Raw genomic sequence first — 18,212 nt, 5'->3', positions numbered from 1 at the left:
ATCCAAGATAATATAGACACATGGACTCAGCTCCCCTTGTACCGTCAGATTAGTGGTACCCTTACGGTAGAATTAAATGTATTTCATGACCCTTGATAAATAATGGATATCTAAACACATAGTAGACTGTGGAAGTAGTAGAGGAATTAATAAGCTAGAAGGAGAAAAGTGGGATTGAGGCAGGTGATAGATGGGCCCTCAGGCTAAATTGTTTGAGTTTGTTCCCTGTGGACCGATACTCTGAGATGGGAATAACAGGACAATTAAGAGAGGAGGCTGGGCCCTGCCCAGATAGAAAAGAGACCACATATCCCTCATTCTCGAAGTTAGGAGACCTCCCTGACTACACATGAGCAGAAAGGCTCCTTGGAGGTCAAAAAGGGAATGATGCTAAGTGGCTAAGTTTACCCATAGGCCTCTTCAGTAGCATCCATCTTGGCTAAGAGATGCACATGCACACATGGGAAGATCCTGAGATACACCAAATATGGACTCTGAACCAGGCAAATCAAAATGATTGGTCAAAGGAAACATGGAAGAAATGCCCCATATAAGTGATTCAAACTGCCAAGAGGGTGCGACTCTTTTGCTGAGCCCGCCCGTGTGTCTATCCACACATACTGTACTTCTTTTTTTTCCTAATAAATACTTTACTTGTTTCACTACTTTCCGTCTTTGTGGGAATCCTTTTTCTGTAAAGTCGTAGGGCCAGGGCCTTGTCACTGACCACTGGTCTAGTGGCTAAGATTCAGTGCTCTCACTGCCACAACCTGACCTCAATCACTAGATGGGAACCGAAACCCTGCTTCAAGGCGCTGCAGGCCGAGGCCACCCAAGATCTGGATGACTTTTGTGGTCCAGCCTCCAACACTATTGTATGGTCTTTGAGAGATCATTTCCTTTCTCTTGGCCTCATTCTCATTCATAAAAATAAAAAATGAATCAGATGATCTAATTGGTTCCTCTAGTTATTTTCATCTTAAGTAAACACAGGATATACAATATTGCCACGTGCCCTCAACCCCCAAATTTGCCACATTGAAATGTTTCAGCAAATGTTTTGAACTTAAATGTAAATATCAAGCAGAAGCATATTACATATACAGAGGGTATAAGGCAATTCTAGTAAAATAGCTCTGAGTTCTTCGTTCATATTCCAGTTAATTCCACATAATCCCTGGGTAAATTTGTTGTACAAGTATTCTGCTTCTCTTACCACTATTGCAAAATACTGTCCATTATTTCATTCCCTCATTACCCTGGTTCCTTGGCCTTTATTTTATCTCTGTTATTCAAACCATTAATCAGTTTGGACATTCCCTGTGAAATTGGGAATACAACTATTTAGGAGGTATCTTATTTATTATGGGATAAATCCTGATAAGTGAATTCAGAAAGGTGGGCTTGGCTGGAGGCATAGCTGCTGTTTCTCAGCCCTCTGTTCAGCTCAAAATGATCCAAACCAGAGATTTCCAGAAACAGAGACAGCATAAGCATACACACTGTGCCCCATGTACTCAGAGGTACTTAGAACTCACAGATTTCCTTTTTCCTTGTGTTGCTTTGGAAGCAAAGTCACAAGCCACTTGGCACTCATTAAGCTGAGGCACAGACTGGCTAGAGGATAAAACACAGAAAGGCCACACCTTTAACCACAGAAAGCAATAATCCTTTTCAGATAGAATTGGAATAGTTCTGTGAACTGTTTTGCTTGTGACTTGTACTGTGCTAGCCTTTAGTGCCCAGTCTGTTAAAGGAAAGGGAGGGTTGTCAAGAAAAGGAAGCCTACTGGTATATGTAGACATTAAAAAACAAATAACCCAAAACACACTTTTAGTTACTAATTTTAAATCTTTTTGGCATAGCAGATGAGACCATAGCTAAGGATGCTTGGATGATGTCCTTTAATCCAGCATAAAGCCATGAAAATGGAAAAGAGTAATGTCTTCACTTGTAAAGAATAGTAAAATATAACAAGCCAATTTTGAATAATGTGAGTCCCTTACCATTTCAACCAAGATTTAAGAGTCTCACAGACTCACCGGATATCAAGTACGTATAATCCTTCCTTGCTCTGTTGATGTGTGGGGACATTATTGAATGATTACTTCTGGAGTGGGTTATAACAAATTTTAAATATATGGAAGAGAAATTTTCTTTCTCACAGCATCTAATTTTAGGGCATAATTTTGACCATTTAAGTCCAGTAAGATACCATGATAAACTCTTACCAAAATGGCCATGCTGTTGGTGTAACCTACCATATCTTTGATCCTCCAGAGGTCATTAATAGAATAGTTGTAGTCCCATTTGAGTACCTTGTGAGCAGTGAGGTAGAACAAAGCCAAGAAATCCTAAATCAGCATTTCACGAACTCTAGAATACCAGGCAGGTATAAAAGTCCAAAAAATTTAGAAAAACTAAACCATGTGAGAAAGAACATTTGGAAAACTTAAGCATTCTCTTCCTCTATGCTTAACATTGTCTCCAGGTAATTGGACTGGTAATTTGGGATTTTCTTCCCTCTTGCTGCCAGCTAGCTTGGTTTCTTTTTAGTGTGATTCCATTCTCTGGGTACATTGTGTATTTTGTGCTTCATGTTGGAGCCTGTCACCCGGAGTTCTGTGGTGACGGACAAACCCCAGCTCCAAGGGGCCTGCAGCAGGTCTTGGTGGCTTGGTGTGACACACCTTCCTGACTCTCACCTCCCGTGAAGGAAAATTTTAGAGTTGAGAAGAGTGACAGGGACACATAAGAAAACTAGAGCAAGCTAATTCCTTAGCTGTTAAACCTTATTTGAAAGTCAACGGCATAAAGTCAGGAATTAAACCATCAGCGATTTGGCCAGATTCCTCATCCTTACATTAAAGAGCGAAGTATTAGTTTTGTTTTGTAATTAAATCGATTCATCATTTTCAAAACAGTACGGCTGATGCCACCTAGTGGAACTATTTTGAATCTCACAACCTTATGATGAACCCTTAAATACCAAGTTATTTCCTGTAACTGTGACTTAAATTTAGTAGAGAGGTATGGTGGCTATCTTTTTTTGAGATCTGCTATATATGTCTTGGCATTTTTATTCTGATATGAGGATGCAGGGATTGAAGACTCTATTTTTAATTTAACGTGAAAGTTCTCCCAGGATAATTTCCAGGGCAAAATTTGTTTCACCAGCATGGGATCTCGTCAGTTGCTCCTATTTCAAAACATTTAAACTACTGGTTCACTTCGAGGGGGGTTTCAAACTTTTCACCCTTATTATTTGATGAAGAGGCTATTACTAGCTACAATTCAACTTGAGTGCAATGTGTTGGGCAAATGCACTCTAACTTGGTCTCTTCACATCATACATGAATATCTGTGTGAACAGGCTATTTGTATTTTAAGTGTAACATATTTTATAGCATAGCCTATTAAGCCCAACCACTCAACTCATATTGAGTTCTTTTTAAATAGTACCCCTGCCCGCATTGGTAAACTCCAAATAGACATTTGGTGTTATTTGAATTTGGTGCTCTGGCCACAGTGGAAGGACACGGATCCAAGTAACACCAATCAGATAGAGCATTTGAAATTGAGGCTGGAGCAGAAATGGGAGTTGGGAAAAATCCTGACTGTATATCTCTATCTATTGGTTTATCTATCCAACCATCCATGAGAGAGACCATGCAAGCAAATAATAAAGCAAATGAAAAATTTTCTGAAATCAAGTTAAACATCTCTTTTAAAAAGAAAGTAGGGCTTCCCTCGTGGCGCAGTGGTTGAAAGTCCGCCTGCCGATGCACGGGACGCGGGTTCGTGTCCCGGTCTGGGAGGATCCCACATGCCGCAGAGCCGCTGGGCCCGTGAGCCATGGCCGCTGAGCCTGCGCGTCCGGAGCCTGTGCTCCGCAACAGGAGAGGCCACAACAGTGAGAGGCCCGCGTACCGCAAAAAAAAAAAAAAAAAAAAAAAAAAGAGTAAAAGAAAGTAAATGAGGTTCCATGTTCAGATATGTTTGGAAAACCTTGTTCAATAGGTTAAACAGTTTCTTTGACACAGGATTATTTGTAGCCTTTAATATGCTAGTATATACTATGAATCTTCGGGAAGGAGTGTAGAATACAGTGTTCCCCAAGATCTTAGCAGGAAGCTTTAACCCCTGGGAACACCAATGTCATCTCTTTCAGCAAAAGAGATTTTCTGAGGGACTCAGGGACCTGAGGGACTGGAAGCCTTGATAAAACACAGATCTCATTCCTTGGCTTTGAGCTAGCACAGAATGTGCATTTCTAGCAAGCTCCCAGGTGACACTGATGCTTCTGGCCTACAGAACACACACTGAGTATTGTTCTAAAGCAACCATTCTTATGCAGAGAGGAATTAGACACCATCCACCTGGGGTTTCTCTCAGAGTTAAGTCATCCACTTAAGACGAGGGGTGGGGTTGGTGAGTGGCCTTTTACCACACCAGTACCATGCACTGACCCACTGGGCTCCAGGCAGGACCAAGGCCTTCACTGGGGAAGGGCCTCCCCAGTGCTCTGATGGAAACAGGTCCCCACCTTGTTTCAGAATAATGTAGACACCCATATACTCAAAAAAGTTAATATTTCCATCAACTGACTCAATTACCAAGAAGTAGATATTCACATGCCAACCCCTACAATGATCTATGCTTATTTTTAGACTAGACAGTTATTTTGTGCTAACAGTCATTAAAAATCAATACTTTTTTTTTCTTGCTGATCATAGAAGGATTCTTTGATTTATATTTGGCATAATGAAGGATAGGAGGAACACGGTTGGATTTAGGGGGTTTCCTGGTACGGTTTACTTATCCATACTCTGCCAACATCATCATAAAACTATCTGTAAGGGAGTTCCCTGGTAGCCTAGTGGTTAGGATTCTGAGCTTTCACTGCTGAGGTCTGGTTCAATCCCTGGTCGGGGAAATGAGATCACGCAAGCTGTGCGGTGCAGGCGAAAAAAACCTCTCTGTAACTCTCTACTGAGCTCCAACAGATCCATTCTGGTCTGAAGGCATGGGCCTGGAACCCTTTCCCTGATTCCCTTCACTGCCTTTGTTGTACTCATATTTTATGTCAGCTTGGGTATCTATCTCTTCCTTTGTGTTGCCCTTCTTGAAAGACTCTCCTGTGTCCCTCCCCCCAGTATATACAGTAGGTAAAATCCCTCTTATGAGAGGATCTCAGAGCAAGTTTCCTTACCTTGTAGCATTTATCACAGTTGTAATTTATACTTATCTGATTAACGTCTGTCTCCCCAACTACACTGCGAGCTCCAAGAAAGTAATGAGGTTTTGCTTTTCACTGTACTCCCAGCATCTACTGAAGTTCCTGACACAGGACAGAAATTAATACTTATTGTACCTTATATATTTATTGGATGGATGGATGGATGGATGGATGGATGATGTTCTACACCAATAGCAAAACTTAGAAATCAGGAATCCTATTAAATTGTCAAGGAAGATGAAAAGTGCATAGACTGAATTTGGGGGTGCACTGGGAGGAAGGTAAGAGCAGTCTTCTCTGCACCCATAACAGGTGGTCATTTCTCCCCTGGAAAAGCACTTTATTTACTCAATTTTAATCACTTTGTTATCATAGTAGGATAGAGGCTCTTCAGGGGTAGACATCAAGTTTTTCTAGTTTATCTCAATGTCTTAGGTGCCTGACATAGAACAGATACTTATTAAATGTTTGAGGATGAACACTGTTTAAGAAAACACAAAAGACCTAATATTTAAGCTCAGTGGCCCTGAGTTTCCTAGGTAGTGTTTGTCTTCCCCATTAGAGTTCCCTGCTTCCTCTTATTTCCCTAAAGCTGCTATTCCTTTCATTTTAAACATCAGCAAAGTAAAGCCCAAACAGATTAAATGAGCTGCCTGAAGTAACATGCCCGAGTTCATGGCAGAGTCAGTGTTAGGACTCAGTCTTCCTAACTCTAGATCTACTGTTTTCTCCACTTCATTACCAAGTAATACTCTCAGCAGAGAAGATTCTGAGGCACCTGTGGGCTCGATCTAAGGAAGCTGGCTCAGAAAAGGGGGCTCATCAGCACGAGGCTGACCAAATTCGACCAGAACTTGAGTTAACAAAGCTGGGTACAATTAATACTAAATTTGAATTTAGTGTTCTTATAAAAAACAACCCAACAAAAAGATTAGCAAGAAAAAGGAATAATTTAAATGGACATTCTTTGTGTGAGGAAAAGCTTAAAATTATACCAAAAGACAAAAATATACCGTATGACAATGTCTGTTGAAAATAACTTTTTATTATAAACAATATAAACACTTCCTAATACTTTTCACATATATAATACACTTTCTTTTCTTTGCCTGAGTTTTTAGGAACATGATCTCTCAACACCATGGTTCTTCCCTTGATGACCATTCATATATTCAATAAGGACCAAGTGCCAGGCACTGTAAAAAGTTCTGAGGAATTAAAGGAAAAAAAAAAAAAAAGAAGAAAAAAGGCATAGTTTCATTTTTCAAGAGGACCATAATCCAGTAGAATGTTTCTTTTATTTTGGATATCTCTGTTCTAACATATATACTTCCAATTTATGATATATTTTAGTCTATTTATTTCAAAAATAGCTTATATATCCAAGGTAAACTGGACAATTAAAACAATTGTTTAGATAAAATAGGGTTAGAACACTACTTTTAGCCTTAAATAATCAGATGATTTATGAAAAAGTGATTCTGTGGCCTTAGATCATTTTGTTAACAATTTTAATATACTTTTTTTTTTTTTTTTCGGTACGCGGGCTTCTCACCGCTGTGACCTCTCCCGTTGCAGAGCAAGGGCTCCGGACGCGCAGGCTCAGCGGCCATGGCTCATGGGCCCAGCTGCTCTGCGGCATGCGGTATCCTCCCGGACCGGGGCACGAACCCGCGTCCCCTGCATCGGCAGGCGGACTCCCAACAACTGTGCCACCAGGGAAGCCCCATACTTTGATATTTTTGAAAGACCTGAAATATTTTAATACGAAGAGAGATCATCTCTCTTTGTCTTCTATAAATATGAAAAGAAATATTTGTCTTCTTTGAGAGTAGTCCTTGAGTCATTGTCAATAGTGAAAATTAAACACAATACAAAGGCCACATCTTCTGTCTTCACCATTAGTCTTTGTCTCATATCTTTAGTGACTCTGATATTTCTGAATGAAAAGGGGCACATACAACCAAATATTTTTAGTGAAAAACCCAAGTTATTTCTTTGGAAAGTTGTCTACAATATATTTATTACAAACATTTTCCTTTGGTTTATTGTTGTTTGTGTATGGCTGTCATATGCTCCCCAAAATTTCATTTTCATACGACTTTAGACTATTTGGTAAAGATGATTCATTAATTATATAAATGTGATTTACTTTTATGTCTTTGCAAAGTTTCCTTATAAATATATTAAGCTAACTCTCTTTGACAGATCATATATCCCATTTTTGATGTTGAATATTGTCAACTACTGCTTCTGTATAGCACACAAGAATTAGGTGATCCTTAGAGATAATGAATTTCATGACTTTAAAATTCATTGTGGTTCCAGCCCCACGCATAGCTGTATAGATACTAAATATTCAAAGATAACTTACTGAAGCTTGTTCACAGAACTAAGTTTTCCCCTGATATCTCTCCCTCCCCCATGACCCCCCAAAAAACGTCTGGAAGAATTATCCCAAATGGCCTCCAGGATTTAAATAAAAATATTTTTAAAACATTTAACACCACAATAGGGAATTTGTTGGCATGACACGAACAATACGGTTACTCCAGATGCTGTATTCAAACTGTATGGGCCCATTGAAAAAATAGATATAACCTATAAGAAAAAGACCAAAAAGAAAATTTCAGAGTTTGAAAATAATGTTTTACTCTAGCTACCTTTAAAAACCCAATCTGTTAGATTCACTTTTTTTTTTAACATTCCAGTGTTTATCTTTATAAATACCACTAATGTTTTAATATATTGTTTATAATTTAAAGAGGGGGAAAGGTATAAATGTCTCCAGCTCTCTTAAACTGTCACCTCGAATTAATTGCTGTATTGGCAGGAGCTCCAGTTTTGATGCTTGAATTATTGATATTGGTTATTTCTTGTAAGTTAGAGATAACATCTCTTTCCATAATTCAAGCAAAAAATCATTATATAGCTATGATTATTGGTCTTCATATATAAATTACTCCCCACTCCACCCCTGATTTGAACTATACTTTTTGCATCTTAATATCTTTAAATTTAAGGTAGTGTTTAAGATTTGGCATCTTTTATTCATAGAATTAGCAGTCATTAAGTAAAATTCTCATTTATTCTAAGCATATTAGTTTTTGTTTCTTGTCTGTGTAAGTAGTCACACAAGAATGAGTAATCCCTTAACTGCCAGACATTTATCAACACATCTAAGTTCTGTGTAAAATTCCTTTATAAGGAAATTATTTCAAGGGGTTACAGAAGCCCTCCATTAAGGTCAGTGCAGTGGAACTAGTTACCATTTTTCTCGAAGACAGCATCTACTTTATCACCAATTCCTGGGAAGACCTCTTCTATTAGTCTGGGGTAGTCTTTATGCATCATATGGTTAGTTTCATCATAGCTATTTAACAAGAAAAAGAAAATCTTGAGTAGGTCGTGGGTAAATTGCTTTAGAAATAATACAATGGATATAATGGCAGCTTTCAAAATTGACAAAAGTTTCAAATTTTTAAGTCCATTTGAAACAACCAGTAGCTTTTTAAAATTAGGAATTATAATACTGAGTATATAGTGGATACCTGGTGAGGTATTTTGACTTGCCTAAAGACCATCTTTGTAAAGACAGTTATAAGCTCATTTCCATTTCAAAATTTGTATAGCTCTTATAAAAGTATATTATTAGGAAAGTGTTCTTAGAGTGAAATAAATATATGTTTATGCATTGAACAATTATCTGTTGAGCTCCCACTATGTGTAAGACAACTTGCTAAGTGCAGTAACGGATGCCAAACTATTTAAGGTTCAATTTCTGCACTAAAAAGTTATAGAGGCATACAGTGGAAAAAAAACTAGGAAGGGGAGCACAGCTTTCCCCTCTCATAACTTTATATTCCATACTCCTCTTCCCCTGTGCAAACTCACACCCTAGCCAACCAAACACACTCTGAAATTAACCTAAGAGAACAGCCTCCTGTGATGTAATATTCTTACTGTTACTGATGAAAGTTTTTTATATTTTTGAGGTATGTTTCAATAGATAAAAAGTACGAACCACTGCACTATCAAGAAAGCTAAGACATATACACACAAAACTGCAACACTATGCAATAGGGGCTAAACATCATGAGAGAGTAAACATGAGATGTCATGGGAGTTACATGAGAAGGGAGATAACTTTGAATGGGGTGATCAAGAAAGACTTTCAAGTTAACTTTAAACAATGGATAGAATTTCAAAAGAGAAAGATGTAGGGAAAGACCTCTAGCAAAGAAAATTGTATAAGGGGAGGTTATGGGGAGATAAAAGCACAGTGCATTTGAGATATGGTAAGCAATCCAACTTGACTGAGCCATAGACCTCATATAGGGTAAAGGGACTGGAATACTAATGCAGGTAGAACCTGGCAGTAATATTTAAAGTTGTAAGTGTCATTATCAGAAATAAAGAAGCCAAAAGGTAAAGATGATATGTAAGAGTGTGTGTGTGTGTGTGCACATGCATGCTTGAGTGTATATATATATGTACATATATATATAATGAGTGTATATATATATGTGTGTGTGTGTGTGTGTGTGTGTGTGTGTGTATAAAGGGAGTAAAGTTACCATTTAAAAAATTTCAACTATTGTGTACCTATGAGATAATCATCCCTGAATATAGACGTGGATTTGGGCTCATAAATATTGCCAATGTCAATGCTGTCTTGAGCTCTACACGTGTTTTCGATATTCCTGTTCTACTTGTTCTTCAAAAGGAGCTGGCTTCACAAACTACAAGCCTAGCAGCTTCCTGGCCAACCTCTCCAATGAATCAACAGACTAGAAATTGTGGCCTTCTCTTGCTCAGTCTTTTCCTGTACCTATTCTTATGTCCTCTCTGGTCACAGAAGATGGAGTTCCATGTAAATTAGGAGAGGATGACAAGAAAGAGAATCCAGGAGAAAGATTACAAGGAATTAAGATGTCAAAATAAGAGAGAGAGTTTTGCCATGGTTGTAGTACAACAAATGCCTTAGAAAGAGAAGAGTGGCCCAGAAAGGGCAAGAATTTTATGTGTATTTTCAAGAGGGCTTGAGACTTTTAAATACCGGTGTTAAGAGCTACCTGCTGGAGCTGGCATGGAAGAGAAATGAATAACTGGTATGACATTTACAATACTGCATGAGATAATTTTAAGTAGCAAGAGATTTTCGAGACTCACTTTGCCTCTATGACACAAGATGATGGGTCAGTAAATATGGCTCTCATACCTCCAGACTTGGTTTCCTGAGAAGAAGAGCGTCTTCCCTGTATCCTCAAAGTGAACGGCTGCACTTATCCTTTTAACCTCTTTTGGAAATCCCAGGTCGGATATTTTTCTGGGATAACCTTCCAGAATATCATAACCATTAAGAGCCCAAAATTTTCTGCCTAGAATAAGTAAAAAAAATTGTTTTATTATTCAAGGGAATCTATTAAAACTCACATATATAGATATTTAACAAAGAGAGACTCATTTTACACATTTAGAAATAAATTAGTCAGTGTTTGTGGTCACCATGTTTATGAAACACAGAAATATGCACATTCTTCAAACAAACAAAAAAAAGGATTTAAGATGCCAGTTTCTTAACTGTAAGTATAGCCAACCAAATATCATGATTAGTTTGACAATTTGTTACCTCTGAATATTGTTTGGACCTGGGTGGAAAATACATTAAGATTCCTCTGTGAATAAGCAGCACAGTAGGGATAGGAAATAAACTTGAAAACTCAAATTTTATACTAGTAGAAAATTATTTTCTTCTCTAAAAAGTGACTTCATTATAGCATTAATTATAATAGTCAAACAATAGAAACAATGTCAGTAAAATGCTATGTAGCCATTATAAATTATGATCACGAAGCTGAATAGCAATTTAGGAACTTATGTCAAGGGAACAAGTAGAATATTAAAATGTATATACATTATGAATATAAATATTTAAAATACATATTTCATATGGTGAAAGACTAGAAAATAAAGTGATAAAATAAAATAAGTCGACTTTTCAGAAGAGGGAATTATGGATAATTTTTTTCAATTTTTAAAAATGTACATTGTTATAACATTTGCTTAGTAAATAATTTTTAAGAGGAAATAGGAGAAAAAACTGAGATGATTGGTGTGAAATAAAGAGTGGATATAAGTAATAATGTAGACATTTTACTTGTCAAATTTGGGGACACTTGGTAGAAAGGTTTCAGGTGCTTTCTGGTTCCCATTTTGTTATACTTGATTCTTAATTTAGGTGTATTTTTGACAACGATCATTTTATTAAGTCTCTGGTAGCATCAAGTTCATCACTGTCTGCTCTGGACATGTGGGAGGTCTCACTGGTGGAAAGATTACCTCTAAAGATGTAGATAAGGTCATGGGAAGGGTGCTCATATGCAGCATCAATACGGTTGGGAAGTTCTGGCCAAAAGGATTTTGTTAAAAACAGCTCTGCGTCAACTTGCTGAGGATGCAGACGCCAGAAGAATCTAACACAAAAGCAAAAATGCAGAGTTTGCCATCATTTTTTCAAGTGCAATATGTCTATCCTGATAGCCAGCTGTCTCCACATCAATACAGGTAAGTTAGACACAACCATTCCCTAGCACCCATGAAGGTGAAAGATTTCCACTTCCCTTAAGTGCCAGTTAAACAAGCTGTTGCTATCTTAACTCTGTCCTAAATTATTGAAGTCTAAAATCTCACAGAGCCTTTGTGAAGGCTCCAAGTCATTAGTGGGCTGGAACCATGATTTGTTCAATTTTGTATATCTTGTAAGTGGCAAGCAAATGTGCCAGGCACTCTGTTGGGCTCTGGAAAGAAAACATAAGTGACACAAACTATGCTCCCAAGATCTCATGGCCTGGGGAAACTGATATATGAGAAAATACTGGAGCACAATGAAATTAGAGCTATAGTAGAGGAGGTAGGAATACTATAGGATCACAGATGAGGGAACAATTAATTCATTGAATAGATGAACAAATGAACAAATAAGGATATTAAAACAATATCAAAATTAAAAATTAGTATTTCATTTTTCATCACCTATAGATTTAGTTTGTACAGTGCTTCCTCTCTTAAATTCCAACATATGTTACCAGAAACAAAGTTTTTCCATATCAAAAGGAATTCATGTGGAATTATGAGTAACAACTTACTAAGATGGTAATTGATTTCAATAACTGCATTTTAAAATAAATAAATTGTATTTCTATATTTACTTTGTAAATATGTCTTTATAAGAAAAACTACAACCAAAGATGTAAAAGGAAGCTACACAATGCCAAGATTATCCATTGAAAAGTAAAACATTTATCCATCAGTTATTTACTTCCTCTCATATATGTAAATAAACTACCCAAAGTTCTATTATTTTCACTAACTTCACATTTCTTTGGAAGTTTGACCACATGTTTCCGCAATTGGAAGACATGGCTTCACAAATGTTTGTTACATGCAGGATTTATAAAATAATATGAAGAGTACCTGTCTTTAAAGATCATTGTTTCTCCTCGGAGACTGGTAATGGCATCAAGGGATAAGGAAGGATCACATTTGTCTGGCGTTTTGGGATGTTTAGGGTTGGGGTCTTCATCTCCTGGACCTGCAGTCATGAAATGAGTGAAGGAAGTTACTGAGGATGACCTGATTCTGCCAGTGGAGAGCAGAAAGGGCAGTAAGTCCTGCCACCCCTACATAATGCTCCAAAGAACCTGTAATCCTACTTCCTTCCTCCATGGTTACCAAGTTCTTGCCTACGGGACTTCTCCTTCTGTTTTCATCTTTCAAGACCCTTGAGAATCATCTCAGCTACAAATTTAGCTTTCTTGAGGTTGGTAATAGAAATGGGGTAGCGGGGGAGAAAAGACTTTGAGGAAACTTTCCGCATGCTTTGCACAACCTATTGATGGACTTCTCTTGAGAAACACATTCTTCTCAAAGCCATTTCTGGCGGCATGTTGTCTCTGTGGGAGCCCTCATTTGGGCTCTTTCTCTCGCCTACTTTATCAGCTGTCAACATCAGCTCATGTCGCTTTACCAGTTGACCACATCACAGCTGCATCTCGGTGAAAACTAGGTCTTCAGCCATTCTGGTATGACTGGCCACATGTTGGGAGCTGTTCCACCAGCTCACATGAGTGCAGAAGAGGTGCAGTAGATAAAATAATTCTAAACTTATTTTTCTCTAAATAGGACCCATTAGTTCTATCATGAAGTTCCTCAGTCAAGATATTTTAGAAATAGTAAAACTTGCAAAATCCTTGCCTATGCCTACACTGGCTGCTGTAGTAGATTTAAATCCAGAAGGAAAAATAATAGGTTGGGGTGGCCTGAGCTAGTTTTCTGAGCTCTGTGTTCTAGAGTGTTTACACTGATGACTGTGTACTGTGGTTTTACTTCTATTTATGGTAGGTACTTTTGCTTGTTTGAGTTGAAGTTTAATTATTTTGTAAATATTATTGAAAATTTGGAAGAGAAAAAAAGGAACAGATTCTTACAAATGGTCACTGTAGATGTTGGTTAAAAACTAACACAGGCCACTTGAATCGTTTCTACTGTGGCAAGCAGGAGTAGTTGAAAGAATACCCAGATTTTGTAAAAGCTGGTTAAAATCTCACTTTCTCCCTGTATAAGCTGGGTGAAAGCTATCCCAAAAGCTGTGTTACTATCCAGCTGTGTTTCACCCAGTTGTGCTGCTATCGATACACTATTTAAACTCTACAGGCTTAGTTTCTTCATTAGTTAAATGGTGAATAAAATATTTCTTTCTGATGTCAGAGGTATTGTGAGGGTATCAAATGTACCTTTCAATGTATAAAATACAAACATGAAGAGTTACATTCTGCAAAACTTTGGAGAATGGAATATTTTCTACTTGAGCAAGTAGTTTGATTTGGAAAGAAAAAATGAGCGTGCTTCCCCAGGTTTTAATAACAAAACCAGGACAGCAATATTGGTAATGGTAAATTCACTAATAATTTAGAAAATAAATGTATATATCTCTTCTGCTGTTAAACTGATAAATTAATAGTTACCATAGAGAGACTGGATCCCTTGTACATCATCATCAGGAAGCATAAAGTGGCTTTTGCCAGTGTAGGTATATATGGGAAACATGAGTGCCCCTGGGTCCTTGGAGTGTTCAAGACCTAAGGAATGGCCAAACTCATGGGCAGCAACAAGAAACAAGTTGTAGCCTGTAAGAAAACAAAGAAACTGAGAAAAAAATTCCTCCAATGACCAATTCACAGAATAAATATTATTTTCCTCATCTATCTGGTATGTCACCATTTCTCTTTCTTGGCTATTTAACTCACTTTTTAAAGTTAATATTCAGTGTCTTAAAGGAAGATTTAAAATATTGATTTAATCATTATAAATAATTTGGTGCTCTCTTTGATTATAGGTGCCTACACAGAGTACCAACACATTGATTAGTAATCAAAAAAGATTTATTGTGAAGACACTAGTAATCCTGATTTGCTCTTTGTTTTCTCATGTCAGGTGAGGAAAGTAGACAGTTATGACTTTAACTGGAAACTCATGAGAAAAAATATAGGATGATACATATCTACGGTACTGCCTAGAACATCATCTAAACAGGAGGCAACATCCAAAGGTATAATGACCAAGCATAGAGGATTCTTTAAATAGGATCTCCGAGAATCTACTTGGGAGCAAATTCCAACCAAATGATCCTTTCCAGAATATCTCTAGACTCTAGAATTTAAAGAAACAGAAACTCTGGACATGATTGGCCAACTTTCCTCTATTCTCGAAGACTACTATGTCACTGTATTTACACTATTTTCTCTAGTCACTCTTTCCACCAACTATTGAGCTTCCTAGTATTGGTAATTTAAATTGGAAAAAAATAATAAAATATCAAAAGAAAAAGAACACATGAAAGCTGGAGCCAGTTTTCAATTTGACCTTGAATACCCTTTGCTCTCATAGCCTATGCATGAAGAAAATATATAACAAACTTAGTGAATTGTGCAGACCATAAAAGTGATCAAAGTTCATGATAATCTGAATGACAAGTAATTCTTCACTGAAATAACTAACAGTGGGTACCATTCCTGGCCTTCAGCTGAAAAATTAATCCTGACTTATGGATGTTTTCATTCATTTCACTTAAATATTTCAAACCTAGAATTTATGCAGGAGCCAAAAACTGAAGCTTACTGTGACTATGTCTTAACAATACTAGGTGTTGTTCTTTCTTCCTAAAATCATTCCTACCTGTGAAATGTTCAGACCTTAAATATATAAATTCTCACCTTTCCTTCCAAAGACAGATTGGAGACGTACACATTGAGACATTGACTATTCAAGGCCCAGTTTTACTTCTTGGAAAAATAATTCTTTTTATTTAAATGAATAATAAAAAGTAGCTGTTTTTGAAGACTACCCTTTAATTGTCACAACTAAGAGTCCATATAGCTCCAAAATTAAGTCCTAGTTGTGCTAATCCTGCTTTTCTGTCTAAATTAACATTCCCAATCCTTTTGAGCCTTGAAGACTCAACTACTGACTGAATTCACTCAACAGTGAGTTTCATTTTGCTCTTGTGAATATAATTTAATCTGTTTTGTCTCATGCTTTCTCAAGTAAGGCACTATATTGATTTGTTAGAGTGGTATTTGTAAAATCAGTGATATAGACAAGTCTAAAACAAGTAACATATAACAGAGAACAGAAATTTGACTGGACTTGTGCCATTAATATTTCTACAAGGGAAAAAACTATTCCAACTCACATCCAACTCATTTACATATTTAAACCTAATAGTTTTTAGATTTATATTTGTAATAAACTGTACTTCTTCAACATGTCAAAGGTAATTCACAATAACAACACCTTGGTTGACAGAAAGCATTCTGATCCTGTTTCAAAGTTAGCTAGTATCCCTCGAGCCACTAGACTTAGTAGATTTTGCCCATTTTTAATGTTTCATATTGGCTTATAGAAATGTCACTTGTAGAGACTAATAAGTGGAAGATTATCATACTTGTTAAACTTTTTTGGAAAATAGAATCAAATACCAAATATAATTTACAGTGTGCTTAAACTTCTTATTAATGGGTTAATGATCAAATCTAATCTGATAATCATGAATTATATCTTTATAAGAAATACTACCTTTGGAACTACTTGTCCAGGTTTCATCATCATCAAAATGGGCATCTCCTCCATAATTTGGTCCAGGAGGAAAAGCGTGAGCCAATAGACCGGATGGTCCATCAAATGGGTAGAAGTCACCATGCTCTATACACAAAAACAAGAGTTAAGACTCTAATTATACGAAGCCTAGCACAGGTGCTTAGTGAATTTTTGTTGAATTCTGTAAAAATTAATGATTAATTGAAAGAAGGAATAAAAGAATGGAGCCAATTAAGGAGCAGAATATAAAAATTCTGCATCATTACCTTTAGTTCCGAAAGAGATCATGATATCTGCAGTGCCATTGTGAATTCTAGTAAAATTCAGAGGTGTCACATCAGACCAAACTTTGAAGGCTTTTTTGAATGCCTTTTCAACTTCAGAATGAGTCAAATCAGGGGTATAATTCACAATTCTATTCAACAGAGAAAGTTTCAATCAAATTTTCGGAAGGTGAAAGCTATTTTAGAATATATTTTCTTGGAATACTGCTTTTCTACTCAAAATGCAATGGCTTCTCTAAAAGTTCTACTACAGGTCCATTGTTTCCAAGAACTTATTAATTATGATGCCATACAAAGACTATAAAATGAAGAATTCAATCAGATATTTGAGTATCTCCAAATATTTGACCATTTGACATCTTAAAGTATTTAGATGTCTAATAAAACTTATACTGCATGCTAAAAGTTCTGTATCACTGTAGCCTAAACAAATGAAATAGTTCTGTAAAGTTCATAGAGAATGAAACTCTCCATTTTTAGCACTGTTATAATAAATATGCCTGATTACTGCATCTGCAAATTTCCTTGAAACTACTTTTACTTCTATTTTGGTTTCATAACTGAAAGAAATAAATTGAGATTTGCAGTGAGAAATAATGCTGGGTTAATGTAAAAATAATAGATGCTATGAGATATTCTCATCAATAGTATTAAAGTTATTCCTGGACCTACTTAACTTCCAGTTTAATATCTAAGGCCTATGTAAAACAATGGGACCACACGTGTTCTGTCACCTGTAGCCTTGTGCTGAAAATTAGACATCTGATTCTACAAAATATAACAAATATTAAAGAAAGATAGTCTATGATTTACCTGTAGGTTAAGTTCATTTTGGACCATTTGAGAGTTCGAGGGAAAACATTATATTCACCCACATCAGGGACCCCACATCTTGGTTTTTTCATGATGTCTAAGGTGTTATCATCAAGTCTGCCAGTCACCTCTAAGCCGAAAAAAGACTGCATTTCTCTAAGCCTGTCAACCACAGAGCTTGCTGCCGTCTTCTTCAGGATTCCAGCAGGATTCAGAGGATAGTAGTATGATTTCAGGTAGTTCTAGGAAAGAGACCAAAATGATCCTCTTTTAAAAGAAAAGGACATTTATGAGATGTACCACACCATTGGGATTAGCAAAATACTCTACCTCTGCAAACTGGAAGTCTTCCTCGGACAAATCGTCAGAATCTTCATCATTGGGAAGAGGCAGGGACCAACAATGAGTCCAACTCAAGAAGAGGAAGGCAGACAGGACGCCTGGGTGCATCTTGAATGGTTGTGCCTGGAGGCTGCTGCTTTTCCACAGACAAGTACCTTTACTTTTATAGGCCTATGATGGTGAGTCATCATTTATGGACAAGTTTCAACTTCCTAGTCAGTTAAAGGTAAACATGCTTACATGAGGACTTTTTTTCCTCCCAAGAAGTGTGGTTTCTGGTAGAATTTGAGGGAAATATAAAATGAGGCCTTCTCTCATTTCAGCAGGGTCTCAAAAACCATCTGGCAAAATAACAGCCTCAGCATATTTATGGCTAT

At 36.9% G+C, this 18,212-nt stretch overlaps 1 protein-coding gene across 1 annotated transcript; it reads right to left on the bottom strand.

The window, feature by feature from the left end:
- Window positions 1-7,739: 7,739 nt before the first annotated feature.
- On the bottom strand, window positions 7,740-17,943 carry MMP13 (matrix metallopeptidase 13; the record flags this gene model as incomplete). Its single annotated transcript, XM_079708713.1, has 10 exons — window positions 7,740-7,840; window positions 8,509-8,612; window positions 10,461-10,620; window positions 11,582-11,715; window positions 12,716-12,833; window positions 14,266-14,427; window positions 16,376-16,501; window positions 16,663-16,811; window positions 17,494-17,735; window positions 17,824-17,943. The coding sequence occupies 10 exons, from the start codon at window positions 17,941-17,943 to the stop codon at window positions 7,740-7,742; spliced, it is 1,416 nt and encodes a 471-aa protein (XP_079564839.1).
- Window positions 17,944-18,212: the final 269 nt, after the last annotated feature.

The sequence above is a fragment of the Hyperoodon ampullatus genome (genome assembly GCF_949752795.1).
Source record: "Hyperoodon ampullatus genome assembly, chromosome: 7".
Classification (NCBI taxonomy): domain Eukaryota; kingdom Metazoa; phylum Chordata; class Mammalia; order Artiodactyla; family Ziphiidae; genus Hyperoodon; species Hyperoodon ampullatus.
This window is presented reverse-complemented; position numbering and strand designations above follow the sequence as displayed.